We start from the raw sequence: 14,034 nt of genomic DNA, 5'->3' as shown, positions 1-14,034 counted from the left end.
GGCCTTTATTTTGTTTCTATGTGATGCTGAGAATTGAACCCAGTGCCTCACAGATGCTAGGCAAGCACTCTGCCACAACCCCAGCCCTGCCTCCCCAGTCTTTTATTTTTTTATTTTAGGATAAGGTCTTGCTAAGTTACTCAGGCTGGCCTCTAACTTATGATTCTCCTGCCTCAATTTGCCAAGAAGCTGGAATTACAGGCATGTACCACCATGCCTGGCCTCCTTATTACTTTGATAAATCAGAGTTTAAGACTTAAAAAAGAGAAAGTCCAGATTCTAATATTCTAAGTATTGGAGACATCAATGGAGTTATTCAAGACCAAGTGATTCTTTCAGGTCTTTGATGAAAGATAGGCTTTTTCAGATGCAACTGGAAACACTGGTCAGTAGTTTGCTGAGAACCATGTGTGTGACCTAAATTGTCACTTCATCCTACCAGCGAATTATTCACCATTGATATTCTTCTGGAAGTGAAAAAATATTTTTCAAGTGATGCTGCTTAAATATGCAAATTGAGCCAATATTATATATACTGAGGAATATAATAAAAAAAGCTAGCTTTTCTTTTTAAAACAACCTCCACAGAAAACCCACATTCTCAAAAATGACAAATTACATTTATTTGCTCCTCTTCCATTTACAGCTTTTTTGAGAAGCTACTTGTCAGCCAAATATGAATCTGCTCCATTAATATTAACATGACTTTGCCTACATATAATATCCCATGTATACTTTGAGAAAAGTACTCCGATATTCATGTGATTATATCCTCATATCCTCAATTCAAACTTTTTTAATGTATATATACATATATACATACATACATCTATATATGTATATAAATATTTTTTGGTGGGAGGACAAGTCAAAAAAGGTTTCCTAAATTCACCAGTGACAGATTTCATGAGATATTCTAATAAAGTACTGGTAATTAAGATAATAGTCTCAGGCTGCTATGGCAACAATTTACAAGGAACACTTACAGGCCAAAATGGTATAATCTAAAACCCTTCTCATCATTCTGTTTATTTTCTTCAAAGCAGTAAGTGCTATGGGTAATTATCATGTTTATCTGTTTATTATCTAAAGTAAATACTGAATGTCAGTTGCCTGAGGACAGTAGGCTTTGTGGTCTCATTCACACAGTTCACAGCAATGGAGATCTATAAAAGTTCTTGGTTCACCACAGGGACTGAGTATTTGTTAAGTAAACATCAAAACTGAGGGCTAGGTGTGCAGATCAGCAGTAAAGCACTTACCTAGTATAGGCAGGGCCCAGGTTTGAACCCCAGCACCACAAAAAAACAAAACACACATACACACAAATGCATGTGCACAAAAACTGAGTAATTTTTTTGAAACATTGTTTATACCTTGGATTACATATAAATATCGATACCAAAACAAAACCAAAAAAATTAATATAAGTCAGAGATCAGTAAAAAGCTATTGCTCAAGACTGGGGCTGTATCTCAGTGGCAAAGTGCTTGACTAACATGTGTGAGGGTTTGATCCTTAGCACCACATAAAAATAAACAAATAAAATAAAGACATTCTAAAAAAAATAAATAAATAAAAATAAAGACATTCTGTCCACCTACAACTATAAAAAAAAAATTTTTTTTAAAGCTATTACTCAGGTTATAGTTGGCTTGGATTAAAGTGCTGGTATTGGAGATGGTTAAAAGTAGACATTAAATATTCATCAACAAAAAAAAATCTGAATTTAAATGCAGAAAGGCTGGGTAACAATGGTGTTTGCAATCTAGTCACGTTACTTCTTCCAAATCTATTTCCAGTGTAGCCAACCTATGGGTTTTGCTGTTCTAAAAACTGCTATCAGAAAAATGTAAACTGCACTTTCAATTAAAATCAGAGCTTGATGTTAGATATACACAAAATTGTGTGACATTTTCAAGAATCTCAAACCCAATTTACTAAATTAACAGCAAGTATTTTTTTTTAACCAAGAATTCCTCTGTCCACATACTTCATATCGATTTTCATTGTGAACTGAACAGTATCTCTTAAAACACAACAAAAGCTCATAGAAATGTTCCTTGCTCTGAATATTCTTTCCAAGAAATTTCTGGAGGACCAACATGATGAATTCTAGAGAAGAGCTTTTTACTCACTTGTTGCCATGTCAGCTTCAGCCTCTCATACTGTTCCTTGCCATCTGCCGAGCAATCAGAACAAGTAAACCTAAAAAAATTATCACCCTTAAGGTAACTGAGTTGTTCCCTCAGCTGACCTAGGAGAAAAACAAAAAGTCACATCACAGGTTTATCTAGAATACAAGCAACCCAAAGTTTTAATCAGTTTGTCAACTAGATTTCTAAGTTTGCTGAGTTTTTTTTAATCAGTCAACCCACAATAGCAGGATGGCTCTGGGAAAGGGGGAAGAGTTTTATTCTTCTAACATCAGATATACACCCCTACTAGGATCTATGGATCCTTAACTTTTAGGAGAAAGGTACTGGAAAAGCAGGTATGATTGCTCTAACTGGATTCTCCAATTGTTACATTCCTGGACTCCTCTAGGCGGGTCCCTTTAAAGTTCAAAAAAACATCTGATCTCCCACAATCTGCCACGCACAGGGCTAGGAACCACAAAGGCGTGGCGCCTGCTGTCACGGGTTTACAAATCTGGAAGGGCCACAAAGGAGAAAATAGGTAAGAGGTAATCCCAGCAGCATAGTGCTTTTCCCTTTTTACGGTGCATCAGAACCACTCAGGGACATGAGACTTTTCTAACTATGCCTAGGTCTCCCTAAATGAAATCAATCAGTTTACGAGGTAGAGCCTAGGCTTCTACATTGTATCCCTAGGTGATAATGCTTTTATAATGCTTTTAGGACCTGAAAACCACAGGAGTGGAACATGATGTGCACCATAGGGCAGTAAGAGAGCACATAAAAGGGAGTCAGGATACTTGGAAAAAGAGAGGTATATTGGGTCACTAAGAGAAACTAGAAATTGACCAGGCAGAGTAGTGCCTTGGGTCTGGGGGGTGGGAGGGCATATACCCTTGGACACATAGTCCAGAAAGGAAACAAAAATGTGCAAAGTCCTAGGGGTAAGAAAGAACTGTTTGTGGAGAATGAAAAGTTGATTCTAACAACAAAGTTCTGTTTATGTGGGGGATAGAAGAGGCTGAAGAAATTAGAGGGGCCTGACCACAAAGGGTGTTTAAAATTTACCCTGTAAGGACAAACAGCCGCCGAGATATTCAGGACACAATTCTGCATTAATAAACACAGACAGCTCAGAAACAAAAGCCAGCTAAGAAATTGTAAATTCTGGTTTATCTTTTGTGAAAAAATTACTATTAACTTATTAATAGTCATTGTTAATTTGAAAAGTTGAACTTATTTTAATCAGAAACATATCCACATACCAGAAATTGATTCTTCACTATACATAAAATTTATATATTATACATACAACATGTATGTATATAATGTGTACATAAATGTATGTGTGATATATAATTTTCACTTAGTTATGAATTCTTTTACACAAAGCATTCCTCCAGCATGTCTTTTCTAGTTTCTTGCCTAATGGAAAAAATCCTGTTTTGGTATGAATTGTATGATGGTTGGCAAAGCCCAGGAGTAAAGAAGCTGGCAGCTGAAAACTTCAAGATGTGTGTGCATAACTCTCTCCAGCAGATAAAAGAGAACTGCAAGTGGGAAATAAGACTGGTCCTAGAAAAGGGCATTAAATACCTTCAACCTGCTAATTCTAACCTCGCTTTAACAGATGATCGTTTTCCACATAAATCAAATATACCATAGTAATGGTTTTGATTTGAACTTTAATTCTACACTTGGGCTAGAATTTGGTCCTCAACCCATAACATAATCTTGTTAGAAAAATGTGGCTTAATTCCTTCAGTAACACAGGATTTCCAATTTTCCAATTTTTATTGGGTCACCATCAAGAATATTAATTTAACAATGGAATAGTGGTTGGCAACAATTTTTATTAGTACAAAATGTGTCTATGTGTTATATAAACTTGTATTTGATCAACTAAATTAAAAAATGTAATAATTATCCTTTTATTTAGATCTAGTTCACATTCATGTATCTTTCACAAGTTGGAAAAATAAACCTTCACACAGGAATTGACAAACAAACGAATTGAGAAGCTCCTTACTGGCCGGTATCCATTTTTGACACTTGTCACAGAAGTAGGACAGTTGCTCCTCCATCCACGACACATCTCCTTCATCGCTGTTGAGGGAATCCCCACTCTGGTCATGAGATAAGTCCACGGATGCCTGATCTTCTGATTCTACAATCAGGAGAGTCTCTCCCTCCACTTCACCCTCCTCCAGTCCTTCTGAGGTAGATGTTCTTGTGGCTTCGTCATCGTGTCGACTTATCAAACTACTGAGGTGGATGTTACTATCCATACCTTCCTTCTCACAAGTTCAGAAGTGCTCTTCAGTAACAGATCTGAAGTCTGGACACTGAAGTTAAAGGGGCTTCTACCAGAATCACACAGGCAGAAACTCTTCAGAGAGTGTCTGCCCACAACTTCTTTGTTCAAACATAGGGGATTCTTAAAGCAGTCATTTAGGGTATAGGATCCACTGTCCTTTATTTCATCAAGTTTAAAAGGACAGTCACAAGAAGGGTGAAGATCTCACTAAGCTATTCTCCATCAACACACACACACAACACACACAGTCTCAGTGCTCTGTCCCATTCATATTTCACATTCGTTTAAAGTCATGTTTTTTGAGATCCTTTTTCCAATAACATCTTCTCTCGTTCTGCTTCAAGTTGCTCAGTCAAAATAATCTGTTCTCCCAAAAGACGAATGTTTTCTTTTTTTCGATTTTGCCTCTCAATATCTCTGATCACTCCGTCACGAAGCCTCTAAAAACGAAAGAAACAGATTTCAGTAACACCCTGAACAGGTGGTTCCCATTCTTGTGCCATTAAAATCCAAATAACAGTGTTACCAAAATACACTTAAAATGTTCAGATTCCAAATACCCAATTACTATTTTAACTTTCTGTACAAATGTAAAGTGTAACAAAGAAACCATCAGATAAATTTGGGAGTGCACTATAGTATCATTACTGAAATGACTTCTTTCCACATTTTAAGATATTCCTGAACATTAAGTACACAGAATTTAATTAAGTACAGAAAAGAAAAAACAAAAACAAACAAAAAAGGGAACTCTGTTGAATTTTAAAAGCCTAATGGATATATGATTCTTTAAAAATTTGCTGAGTTATTACAATAATACTCTGAACTACTTTCCTATTAACAGTTATCCTAGATGAATAATAATTATCAAGAAAAAAAAAGAAAGATTATTGAAATCTGAACAAATTGTCTTAATAATTTAGGTACAAGAAAACAGAGAACTGGATTATGGGCTGGGGATACAGCCCAGCTGGTAGAGTACTTGCCTAGCATGAACAAACTGTTGGGTTCAATACCAGCACCACAAAAACAAAATAATAAACATAAAGTACTGAACTTCTAGTATATAAAGTGAAAAGGGAGAAATTATACAAAATTACTAATCAATTATGTAACAAAGAAAAGTTTTCTAAAAGAATAACTACTTCTAGAGGAAAAAAATAAGGCCTATCAACAGTAGTTACCTTAATAGGCACTAAAAAGACAGGAGAAATTTCAGAATGTGGACCTGGTAACTAAGATGAGACTTTTGTCTATGTATGTGTGTGTGGGAGGGTGGGATACTGAGGATTGAAACCAGGGGTGCTCTATCACTGAGCTACACCCTCTGCCCTTTTCATTTTTTAGGCAGGGTCTTGCTAAGTTTCTCAGGCTGGCCTTGAACTTGTCATCCTCCAATTTTGGCCTACCAAGTAGCCTGGATTATAGGCATGCACCACTATGCTCAGCTGAGACATTTTAAAATATCAATTCAGTCATTACTAATAACTAATATTTTACAATTTATAGCTCACAAAATACTTATCAATAAGGCACTAAAGCATTTTTTGTTGCTGTCATTTCTACTGTTTTGTTTTTTGTGGTGCTGGGGACTGAACCCAGGGTCTGGAATATGTTAGGCAAGTGCTCTACTACTGAGCCACATGCCCCCTAATAAGTTAACAGCAGCTTTTAAAAATAGAATTAATGGGGGAGGGGCCTGAGTATGTTTGGTTTATTTAAAAAAAAAATCATCTATTTTTAAAAACTCACCTAGTTTTTTTTTTGGTTTTTTTTTCTGGATGTCTTCCAGACCTAAAGTTTAATTTGCTATTATGAGACAGTTGGGAAATTTAAGAGTCCCAGGACTGATAACTCAATTGATACTGGATTTTCTTAAATCCCCACTGAGACAAAAACAGAGGCGCTTACTCTACTTTCCCCATCCCAGGTCTACCTGTCACCAACCCCATTACATCAATACATTTTGCCCCCAAAGCCCACATCATTAGCTGGGTGGGCTTTCCACATCTACCTCCCAGTTCTCATCTCCTTTTTCAGAGATATCAGCACATGCTCTATCTGATCTTGCTCTCCATTCCATCATCTGCTATCTTTCTCCAGGTGACGGCTTCATACATCCTCCCTGTGAGTTACACTTAAATTATTCAAGAACACCTCCCTTATCACCTCGGACCTCCTCACTATCACAACTCTGACACCTTGAACTCTGGTTCATGTAGCACTACAGATGCTCCTTGACTTACAATAGGGTTACATCCTGATAAACCCATCTAAGTTGAAAATATGAGAAGTTGAAAATGTGTTGAATACACCTAACCTACCAAACAAACATTAGAGCCTAGCACCACAGTACTATCTGTAGTCATTACTGTGTGGCTGACCGGGAGCTGTGGTTTGCTCCACTGACCAGCATCTAAAGAGAGGATCACAGTCCCTAATCACTAGCCTGGGAAAATACTGAAATTTGAAGTACAGTTCCTACTGAGTGCAAACCATATTGTTTTCCCACCACTGTAAAGTCAAAAAATTTTAAGTAAAAGAGCTATAAGTTAGGGACTATCTGTACTTGGTTTCTGCAGGTTACTGTGAGGATTAATGATGAATACTGAACATGGGCCTAGTATGTGGTAGACTTCAATCAGGAAACACCAGTCATTCAATTTCTTTCTTCTTCAGAACTTTCCAACAAACCTACCATGTCCTTCTTGTCCTACTCTTTCCCATTGCTAGAAAGTAAGTGCCTAGTGAAGTTCTGGATATAAAAACAGATCAATCTTTTCTTCATCTCTAACTTCAAATACTAAGTCTTTCTGTTCTTCCACTTTTCCATTCTCTAATGTAGTAGTTCTCAATTCTAGCGGTGTGTATTAAAGCACTCCGGGTGCCTTTTGGAACACACCTAAACCAAGTTTTCATTCTCACAAGACTGCAACTGGTCTGGGGTGGAGGCCCAAACCTTACTCATATTGTAAAAACTTCTCAGGAACATGAGATGCATAGCTAGGGTTCAGGACAAAGCTCTAACCCATCCCCACCCCATTCTCTCCAAAACCTACTAGTTTCACTGACCTCAGGATTACCTTGACATTCCATCCTCTACTCCATTTCAACTTTCTCAGGATCATCATCTTTTCCTTCTACAGAAGAAGTACCCTGCCTCTAGTCCAAAAGCTACCTTCTTGTAATCATACTTCAATCCCAATTCTCTAATATCTTCTGTGCTTTTCCATCATTGGTCATCCCAATCCCACCTCAAAATTCTTGTGCCATTACAAGCTTTCTCTCCTCCAATCTCCATCCAGATTGTGAACACTCAGGACAAAGACTTCATCTGCTTCATCTCTGTATACCAACCACACACAGCATAGTCCAAACATTGGACAAGTAAATTAAGAAAAGACTATTGACTCTGATTCATTCAGATCATTACTTTCACCCTTGGCAAACTAGGTTCTACTCAACTACCTGACAAGATGTTACTTGAAAGTTCAACAATGACCTGCTTGCAATATTTAGCACTGTTCCAAATTATTTATGGACTCTGGAGCGTTTGTTTCCTTGTTTTTGTATTCCCAAAGTACCTAGTGCTGTGCCTGGCACAGAGTGACAGATCAATCACTGAAGGTTTGCCAACTTGACAAAGAAAATACAAACAGAGAGAGAGAACAGATGCTCAGTCATGGATGAGTTAAGTCACATTTATCTCCAGAAATACCAGTACCAAAAAGATAACTGGAGGACAGTATCTTTATCATTCCCAGAATCTACATTGTTCATAGCAAACTATTCACCTAAGCAAAATTTACAACTATCTCATCAAATTACCTTGGCCAAAGGCACGAAAGGTGGGTGGGTGAGGGGGAGCCAGCTTTATCCTGGGATAAAATCTTTAGCCTCAACTGCCTTACGCTTTAGCGCCAACCTGTGCCCGACGGGTGGGGAGAGGCGGATAACTTGCTGAAGGTGCCCCAAAGGAAGCCCTTCTCTGTCTCGCACTTTCCAGCGGTCCAAGCGGGATGCTGACAAGACCGCATCAATGCGAGCTGACTGTGAGCTGAAAACACAACTGCTGGGCACGCAGGAGCGTGCTTTCGCGGGAAAACCCCCTTGGAGCGGGCGCCTGGGCGCTGGCCAGCAGCAGGTCCGCCAGGACGCCGGGGCTGCACGGCCGCGGGCGCCGTAGGCCGGGGTGGCCTCAGACCCGCGGCCGCGAATGCGTGGGGATGCGGGGCGCGCCACCGCCGAGCCCAGAGGCGGGTCGCAGGGGCACAGACGTGGGGAGCGCAGCTGGCCACGCGGGCAGAGCCCACCAGAGGCCCCAGGCTGCTGCCCGCGGGCCCCGGAAGGGACGGTCACGTGACACCGACCTGCAGGTCCTGCCGCTGCTTCAGGTGCACGCCAGCGACCGTGGCCGCCGTCAGCAGCACCGAGAGGCCCAGCACCACCTTCGAGCTCCTCGACATCCCCGCGTAAGCCGCCGCGGCCTCCTTCTCCCGCCAGCCCCAGGCGCCGGGGCCACCGCCGAGCGCGCGTCGCTGCCGGTTCGGGCCAGGCTTGACACCTCGAGCGCAGAGTTCTTGTGTGTTACCCGCCTCCAGGCGCAAGCAATCGAGAGCCGAGTACCGAGAGGCGCCCTTGCTCCACTCGCTGAGTGACTTAACGAGCGCCCTGGGACTGGAGGGACCTTTTTCCTATCCGCCTGGCAGAAAGACACCCCCGATTCAAATTACAAAAAGCTCCGACCCAAAGGTGACCCCAGCAGCTTGCCAGGTCCGGGGATTCCATGCCTGAGCTCGGTCTTGTCCACCTGCCTCCAGAGGCCTGGGGTATTTCTAGAGGGTCCGGTATTCACACTGGAGTCGCATGCTGACTCCGCTCCTACATTCTGACCATCTGGCTGACCCAGGTGCTTTGCTGGATACCTCACCTAAACATAGCCCCTTGTTGCCCTTTTGTGGAGTAGAGGCCACCACCGCTGGTTGGGCTGCTCCAGGGGCGCGGGTGAGAGTCGTGGAGTTTATTCTTAAGGACCCATAATTAAAAGTAGTAGATACAGTCACCTTTCTTCATCTTGACTCGGTGGAGCTACCGGTCAAGCTCCGAGTTTTCTTAAAATCGAAAAGTGGAGAAACAGCATGCTAACTGGGCAGCCACACCTCCTGATGAGAGATTTGCCCTGACCCTAGCTGCCCGCATAATCTTTAAGGAATCATTTTTAAACTAAGGAAGCCTTAGTTTTTGCGTCAGTAATGCAGGATTCCCTATGCTCATATTACTAGGAAAATAAATGACAATGTAGCGTAAGAACTAAGCAAGGCATAATTTTCCACTATTCTAGGAGAAAGCGGTATGTCCGCCCAGAAACTTTTTTTTTTTTTTTTTTTTTTTTTTGTACTGGAGATTGAACCTGGGAGCACTTCACCACTGAGTTATAGCCCCAGTTCTATTTATTCATTTAGTTATTTTATTTTGAGACAGAGTCTGGCTAAGTTGCTTAGGTAGGGCCTCACTAAATTGCAGAAGCGAGTTTTGAACTTTCCATCCTCCTGTCTCAGCCTCCCAAGTCACTGGGATTTCAGGCATGGGCCAGAAACCTTTTAAGTGTCTGATAGTGCAGTCCATAAAGACATGTTCAGCATTAAATTAGTCTTTCCCACTAAAATGCATACTGAAAGAGCTTCTTTCTGTGGAAATAGTTATATACCATATTGATTAGGGGTAGGTCTTGCTTAGCCTCACCCAAGGTCTTCTCCAACATTCATCTGTGTTCATAGTGTGTTACTTTTCCAGGTTCTATAACATGAGCATAAATGGTATGGGGCAAATATCACTCAAATATTGAAATATAGTTTTAAAAATTTAAAAGATACTTTTTTCAAATGTCATTCCATCCACAGCATTTTTTTTTTTTTTGCAGCCTGAGAAGAATGTACTATTAAATTGGAAAATGAAGCTCCATCCCTAATGAACTTTGGAATGAGAACCAGTTTAACTTAGAGTATATTTACATATTTATCTAAGGAAATAAAAATTATATTTGACTGCTCTTTACTTGTGGTAGACCCCACAATGTAGATCAGTGAGGGTTCAACAGAGATGCATGTCCTTAGGATATATATCAGGGCATTGGATGACATTTCTCATTCTGTTTTGAGTTTTCAACTTATCTTCTTTTTTTTTTTTTTTGCGGTACTGGGGATCGAACTCAGGGCCTTGTGCTTGCCAGGCAAGCCCTCTACCAGCTGAGCTATCTCCCCAGCCCTCAACTTATCTTCTTGAAAAGTACTCTTCTTTTAAAAAATCATTTCTGTGTGAACTGAGTGAAATTTAAAAAGTGGATTATCCGTTTAAATATTTATAAGCTTAAGCAGGATTTTTGTATGATTACTGTCACTTAAATTACTGAACTGAGAGAGTGACTGCATACCATCAAGCATTGAAGAGTAATTTTTTTCCCATTAAAATAATTTCCATCTAGTCTAAGTACATTTTTTAAGCATATAGTGTTTTAGAATAAAAATAATTTTCTGGGAAAACTTAAAGTGTTTCTTTAAGTTGAATATGAATGAATAAATGAATATGTCTTCAAAGAGAAAAGTCTAGACTTGGTGATCAGCTTTTTTCTGTGTTGATTACTTTCCTTCTTCCAACAAATTGGGAATGTGCCAGGAGGAGTGGATTCAAGGTAACCCTCCATCCCTCAAGCAACTAAACACATGGAAGGAAAACAGTCTGGTGTGTCAAATAATCACAATAAAACAGGCAAAAAAGATAGTTGACAAGTAGCAAATGTTATGCTGTGCCCCCGCCCCAAATTCATATGTTCAAAACCTAATCACCCAAGGGATGGTATTAGGTGGGGACTTTGGGAAGTTAATTAGGTTTAGGTGAGGTCTTGAAGGTAGAGCCTCATGATGAGATTAATGTCCACTTAAGAAGAGAAAGAAACTAGGACTTATTTTCTCTACCATGTAAGGACACAGCAAGAAGATGGCCGTTGCAAACCAGGAAGAGAGGAAGAGAAAATGACTAAACACACAGGTGACAGAAGGGGGAATGGATAAATAGAAGAAAAAAGGGGAAAAAAAAAAAAAAAAACGCAGTCACTTGATAGATTCACGAGTAATAGCATTTGCCCTCTGGGAATGCTATTGCTCACCTGAAAATGGACTTTAGAGAAACGTGCCTTTCGAGATTCTATGTTTGTGTCTTGCAAGCCTCCCTTCAAGCAGGAAAATTGCTGCAGTCCTCCAGCTTGGATGTTCTTATCAGAAGTTGGCCTCTACGAGCAAGCAAAGCTCTACAGCAAGACGCTGGTAAGTAGAATTTTTGACTTAATGCAGCTGATCACATGCTGCATAATTTGGGGACAATCTCTTACTTCTCTGAGCCTCAGTTTCCTCCTCTGTACTGTAGGGAGAATAACGTCTTTTTCCTTTTCGGTGCACTAGTTGAGATGGGTAATTAATAGTATGACTGCACCAAAGTCAGGCATGTGGTGATTAGGCATGTGGGAACCTTGACGCCAATGTCTTCCTGGGAGTCAGAAGACCTAGACCCCCTCAACCCTGCAGGAAGGAGGTGGGGGAAGAAAGAGGGAGGGCAGAAGGAAGGCTCCTCTCTCTTCTGCTGTGGATGGTGGCCCTGAATCCTTCAAATCACATGTTTTGAAAATATCAGTTTGTAGCTGAATAGACTTTTGGTGGGATCCCAGGATGATCCCTCTGACAGTGCTTGCCCAAGTTGTGAATTAGTTTCATTGTTTCAAAATATAGATGTTTCTCAATTTACAATAGGATTAGGTACCAATAAGTTCATCCTAAATTGAAAATACTGAATACACCTCACCTACCAAACAAATATCCTGGTTTAGCCATGTAGCACACCATCGGGTGTCAGTTGTCTCCCTTATGATCCTGTGGGTCACTAGGAGCTGTACCTTGCTGCCCTCCCAGCATCATGGGAGAGGATTACATTACACATTGTTAGCGTGGGAAAGGATCAAAGTTCAAAATTGGGGGCTGGGGGCATAGCTTAGTGGTAGATTGCATACTTAGCATATGTAAGGGTCTGGGTTCAATCCCCAATCCCAGTTTCTACTGAATGTATATTACTTTTGCACCACATAAACTTTAAAAATTGTAAAACCTAAGTCTAGGATGATCTTTAGTCTTAGGTGAGACTAAGTTCGATTGCATTCGAAATTCACTCACAGTATTAGAAAAGAAAAAAACAGTATTACATTGTTCATGGAAGAAAAGTGTTGTTAGATCCTTTAAATACAAATTCAAGAAGTCATGTACTGTGGGCACACACCTGTAATTGCTGTTCAAGGCCAGCCTCAGCAACTTAGTGAAACTCTGTCTCAAAAAGGACTGAGAATGTAGCTCAGTGGTAGAATGCCCCTGGGTTCAATCCCCGGTATTGAAAAACAGAAAAAAAGAAAATAGAAAAAACATAAAACGTGATATAAAAAAACCATTAAGCTTTAAAAAGCAAGTTCTAGTTTTTCATTTGAAAATATTATGTCAGGAAAATGTAAACAAATTTGATATTTAAATCTCCTTCAATACTTTTTCCTTTTCATCTTGTAATTATATACCTTTTTGTTTTTCCTTTTCATAAGACTATTGTGAAAAAAATGTAATTATTAGCCTTGAAACTCCTCAAGGTTCCTCAAGTTTGATCTCAGCAAGCTATGCAAATACTATCCTATTTTATGTTGACTGGGTGGGACAAAGATTAGGAAATATGGCTGATTTAGTATAATTTTAGGTCAGAATTTCTGAACCTTGTGTATCTGCCTTTATTCTAGTTTTCTCCCCCCACCAAAAAAAAAAAAAAAAAAAAAATTGCCTAGGCTGGACTTGAACCTGCAATCTTCCTGCCTCAACCTCCTGAGTAGCTGGGATTACAGACACACCTGGGCTTATTCTAGTGTCTTGGCATCTAGGTCATGTCAGCTTATGCCCCTCTCAATTCTGTCAACCCAGATGTGCCCAGAGTAACCACTGCTCTCCTGCAGGGAACAATGGATGTTCCAAATGCTTTACAACAGCAGTCTACCCTCATTCTCTCCCTTCAGCTTCCTCTAAGTAAGAAGCAACATCAAACAATACAGAGCTTGAGAAGAATCAAGAATTGAAAATTGAGCCAGGTGCTATGGCATTTGCCTGTAATTCCAGCAATTCAGAGGCTGAGCCTGGAGGATCATGAATTCAAGGCCAGCCTTAGCAACTTGGTAAGACTGTCTCAAAATAAAAAAGGACTGGGGATGTAGCTCAGTGGTAAGAAAAGAAAAAAGAAAAGTAAGAGGAGGGAACACATTCATCCCCCCCACTGTGTTTGAACAGTGTGGTCACAGAATGCTTGTTCCACCTTCCCTCACACAGGGTGGGGACTTGAAAAATGCTCTTGCCACTGAAATGTGTAATTTGGCTTACGTTATTTGGGCTTGAATCGGGGCCAGGTCCTTGTAGTGATTATGGAAGAGATGGGTTTCAAGTCACCTCTGTCTTAGAGAATAGGGATCATTAGTACTCCACTGGAAGGTATTCTGAGGGAGAAAGAGGTTTA

General features: G+C 40.2%; 2 protein-coding genes across 4 annotated transcripts in view; both read right to left on the bottom strand.

The window, feature by feature from the left end:
• The window catches only part of Kat14 (lysine acetyltransferase 14), a 34,125-nt gene extending 29,684 nt beyond the window's left edge, over positions 1 to 4,441 (bottom strand). For all 3 annotated transcript variants that reach the window (XM_047541936.1, XM_047541937.1, XM_047541938.1), the window contains exons 1-2: positions 4,168 to 4,441; positions 2,139 to 2,257 (exon numbers count right to left, since the gene is read on the bottom strand). In XM_047541936.1, coding sequence (XP_047397892.1) covers positions 2,139 to 2,257; positions 4,168 to 4,426 — 378 coding nt within the window. In that variant the 5' untranslated portion in view covers positions 4,427 to 4,441. The remainder of the gene's footprint in view (positions 1 to 2,138; positions 2,258 to 4,167) is intronic.
• Positions 4,442 to 4,744: 303 nt separating this feature from the next.
• Positions 4,745 to 9,009, bottom strand: LOC124977979 (protein PET117 homolog, mitochondrial). The gene is made up of 2 exons (XM_047541939.1): positions 8,826 to 9,009; positions 4,745 to 4,895 (listed from the first exon to the last, which is right to left on the bottom strand). The coding sequence occupies exons 1-2, from the start codon at positions 8,919 to 8,921 to the stop codon at positions 4,746 to 4,748; spliced, it is 246 nt and encodes an 81-aa protein (XP_047397895.1). The 5' UTR covers positions 8,922 to 9,009; the 3' UTR covers position 4,745.
• Positions 9,010 to 14,034: the final 5,025 nt, after the last annotated feature.

Source organism: Sciurus carolinensis, chromosome 2, assembly GCF_902686445.1.
Source record: "Sciurus carolinensis chromosome 2, mSciCar1.2, whole genome shotgun sequence".
Taxonomy (NCBI): Eukaryota; Metazoa; Chordata; class Mammalia; order Rodentia; family Sciuridae; genus Sciurus; species Sciurus carolinensis.
The sequence above is the reverse complement of the archived record's forward strand: the minus strand, read 5'-3'. Positions and strand labels throughout refer to the sequence as shown.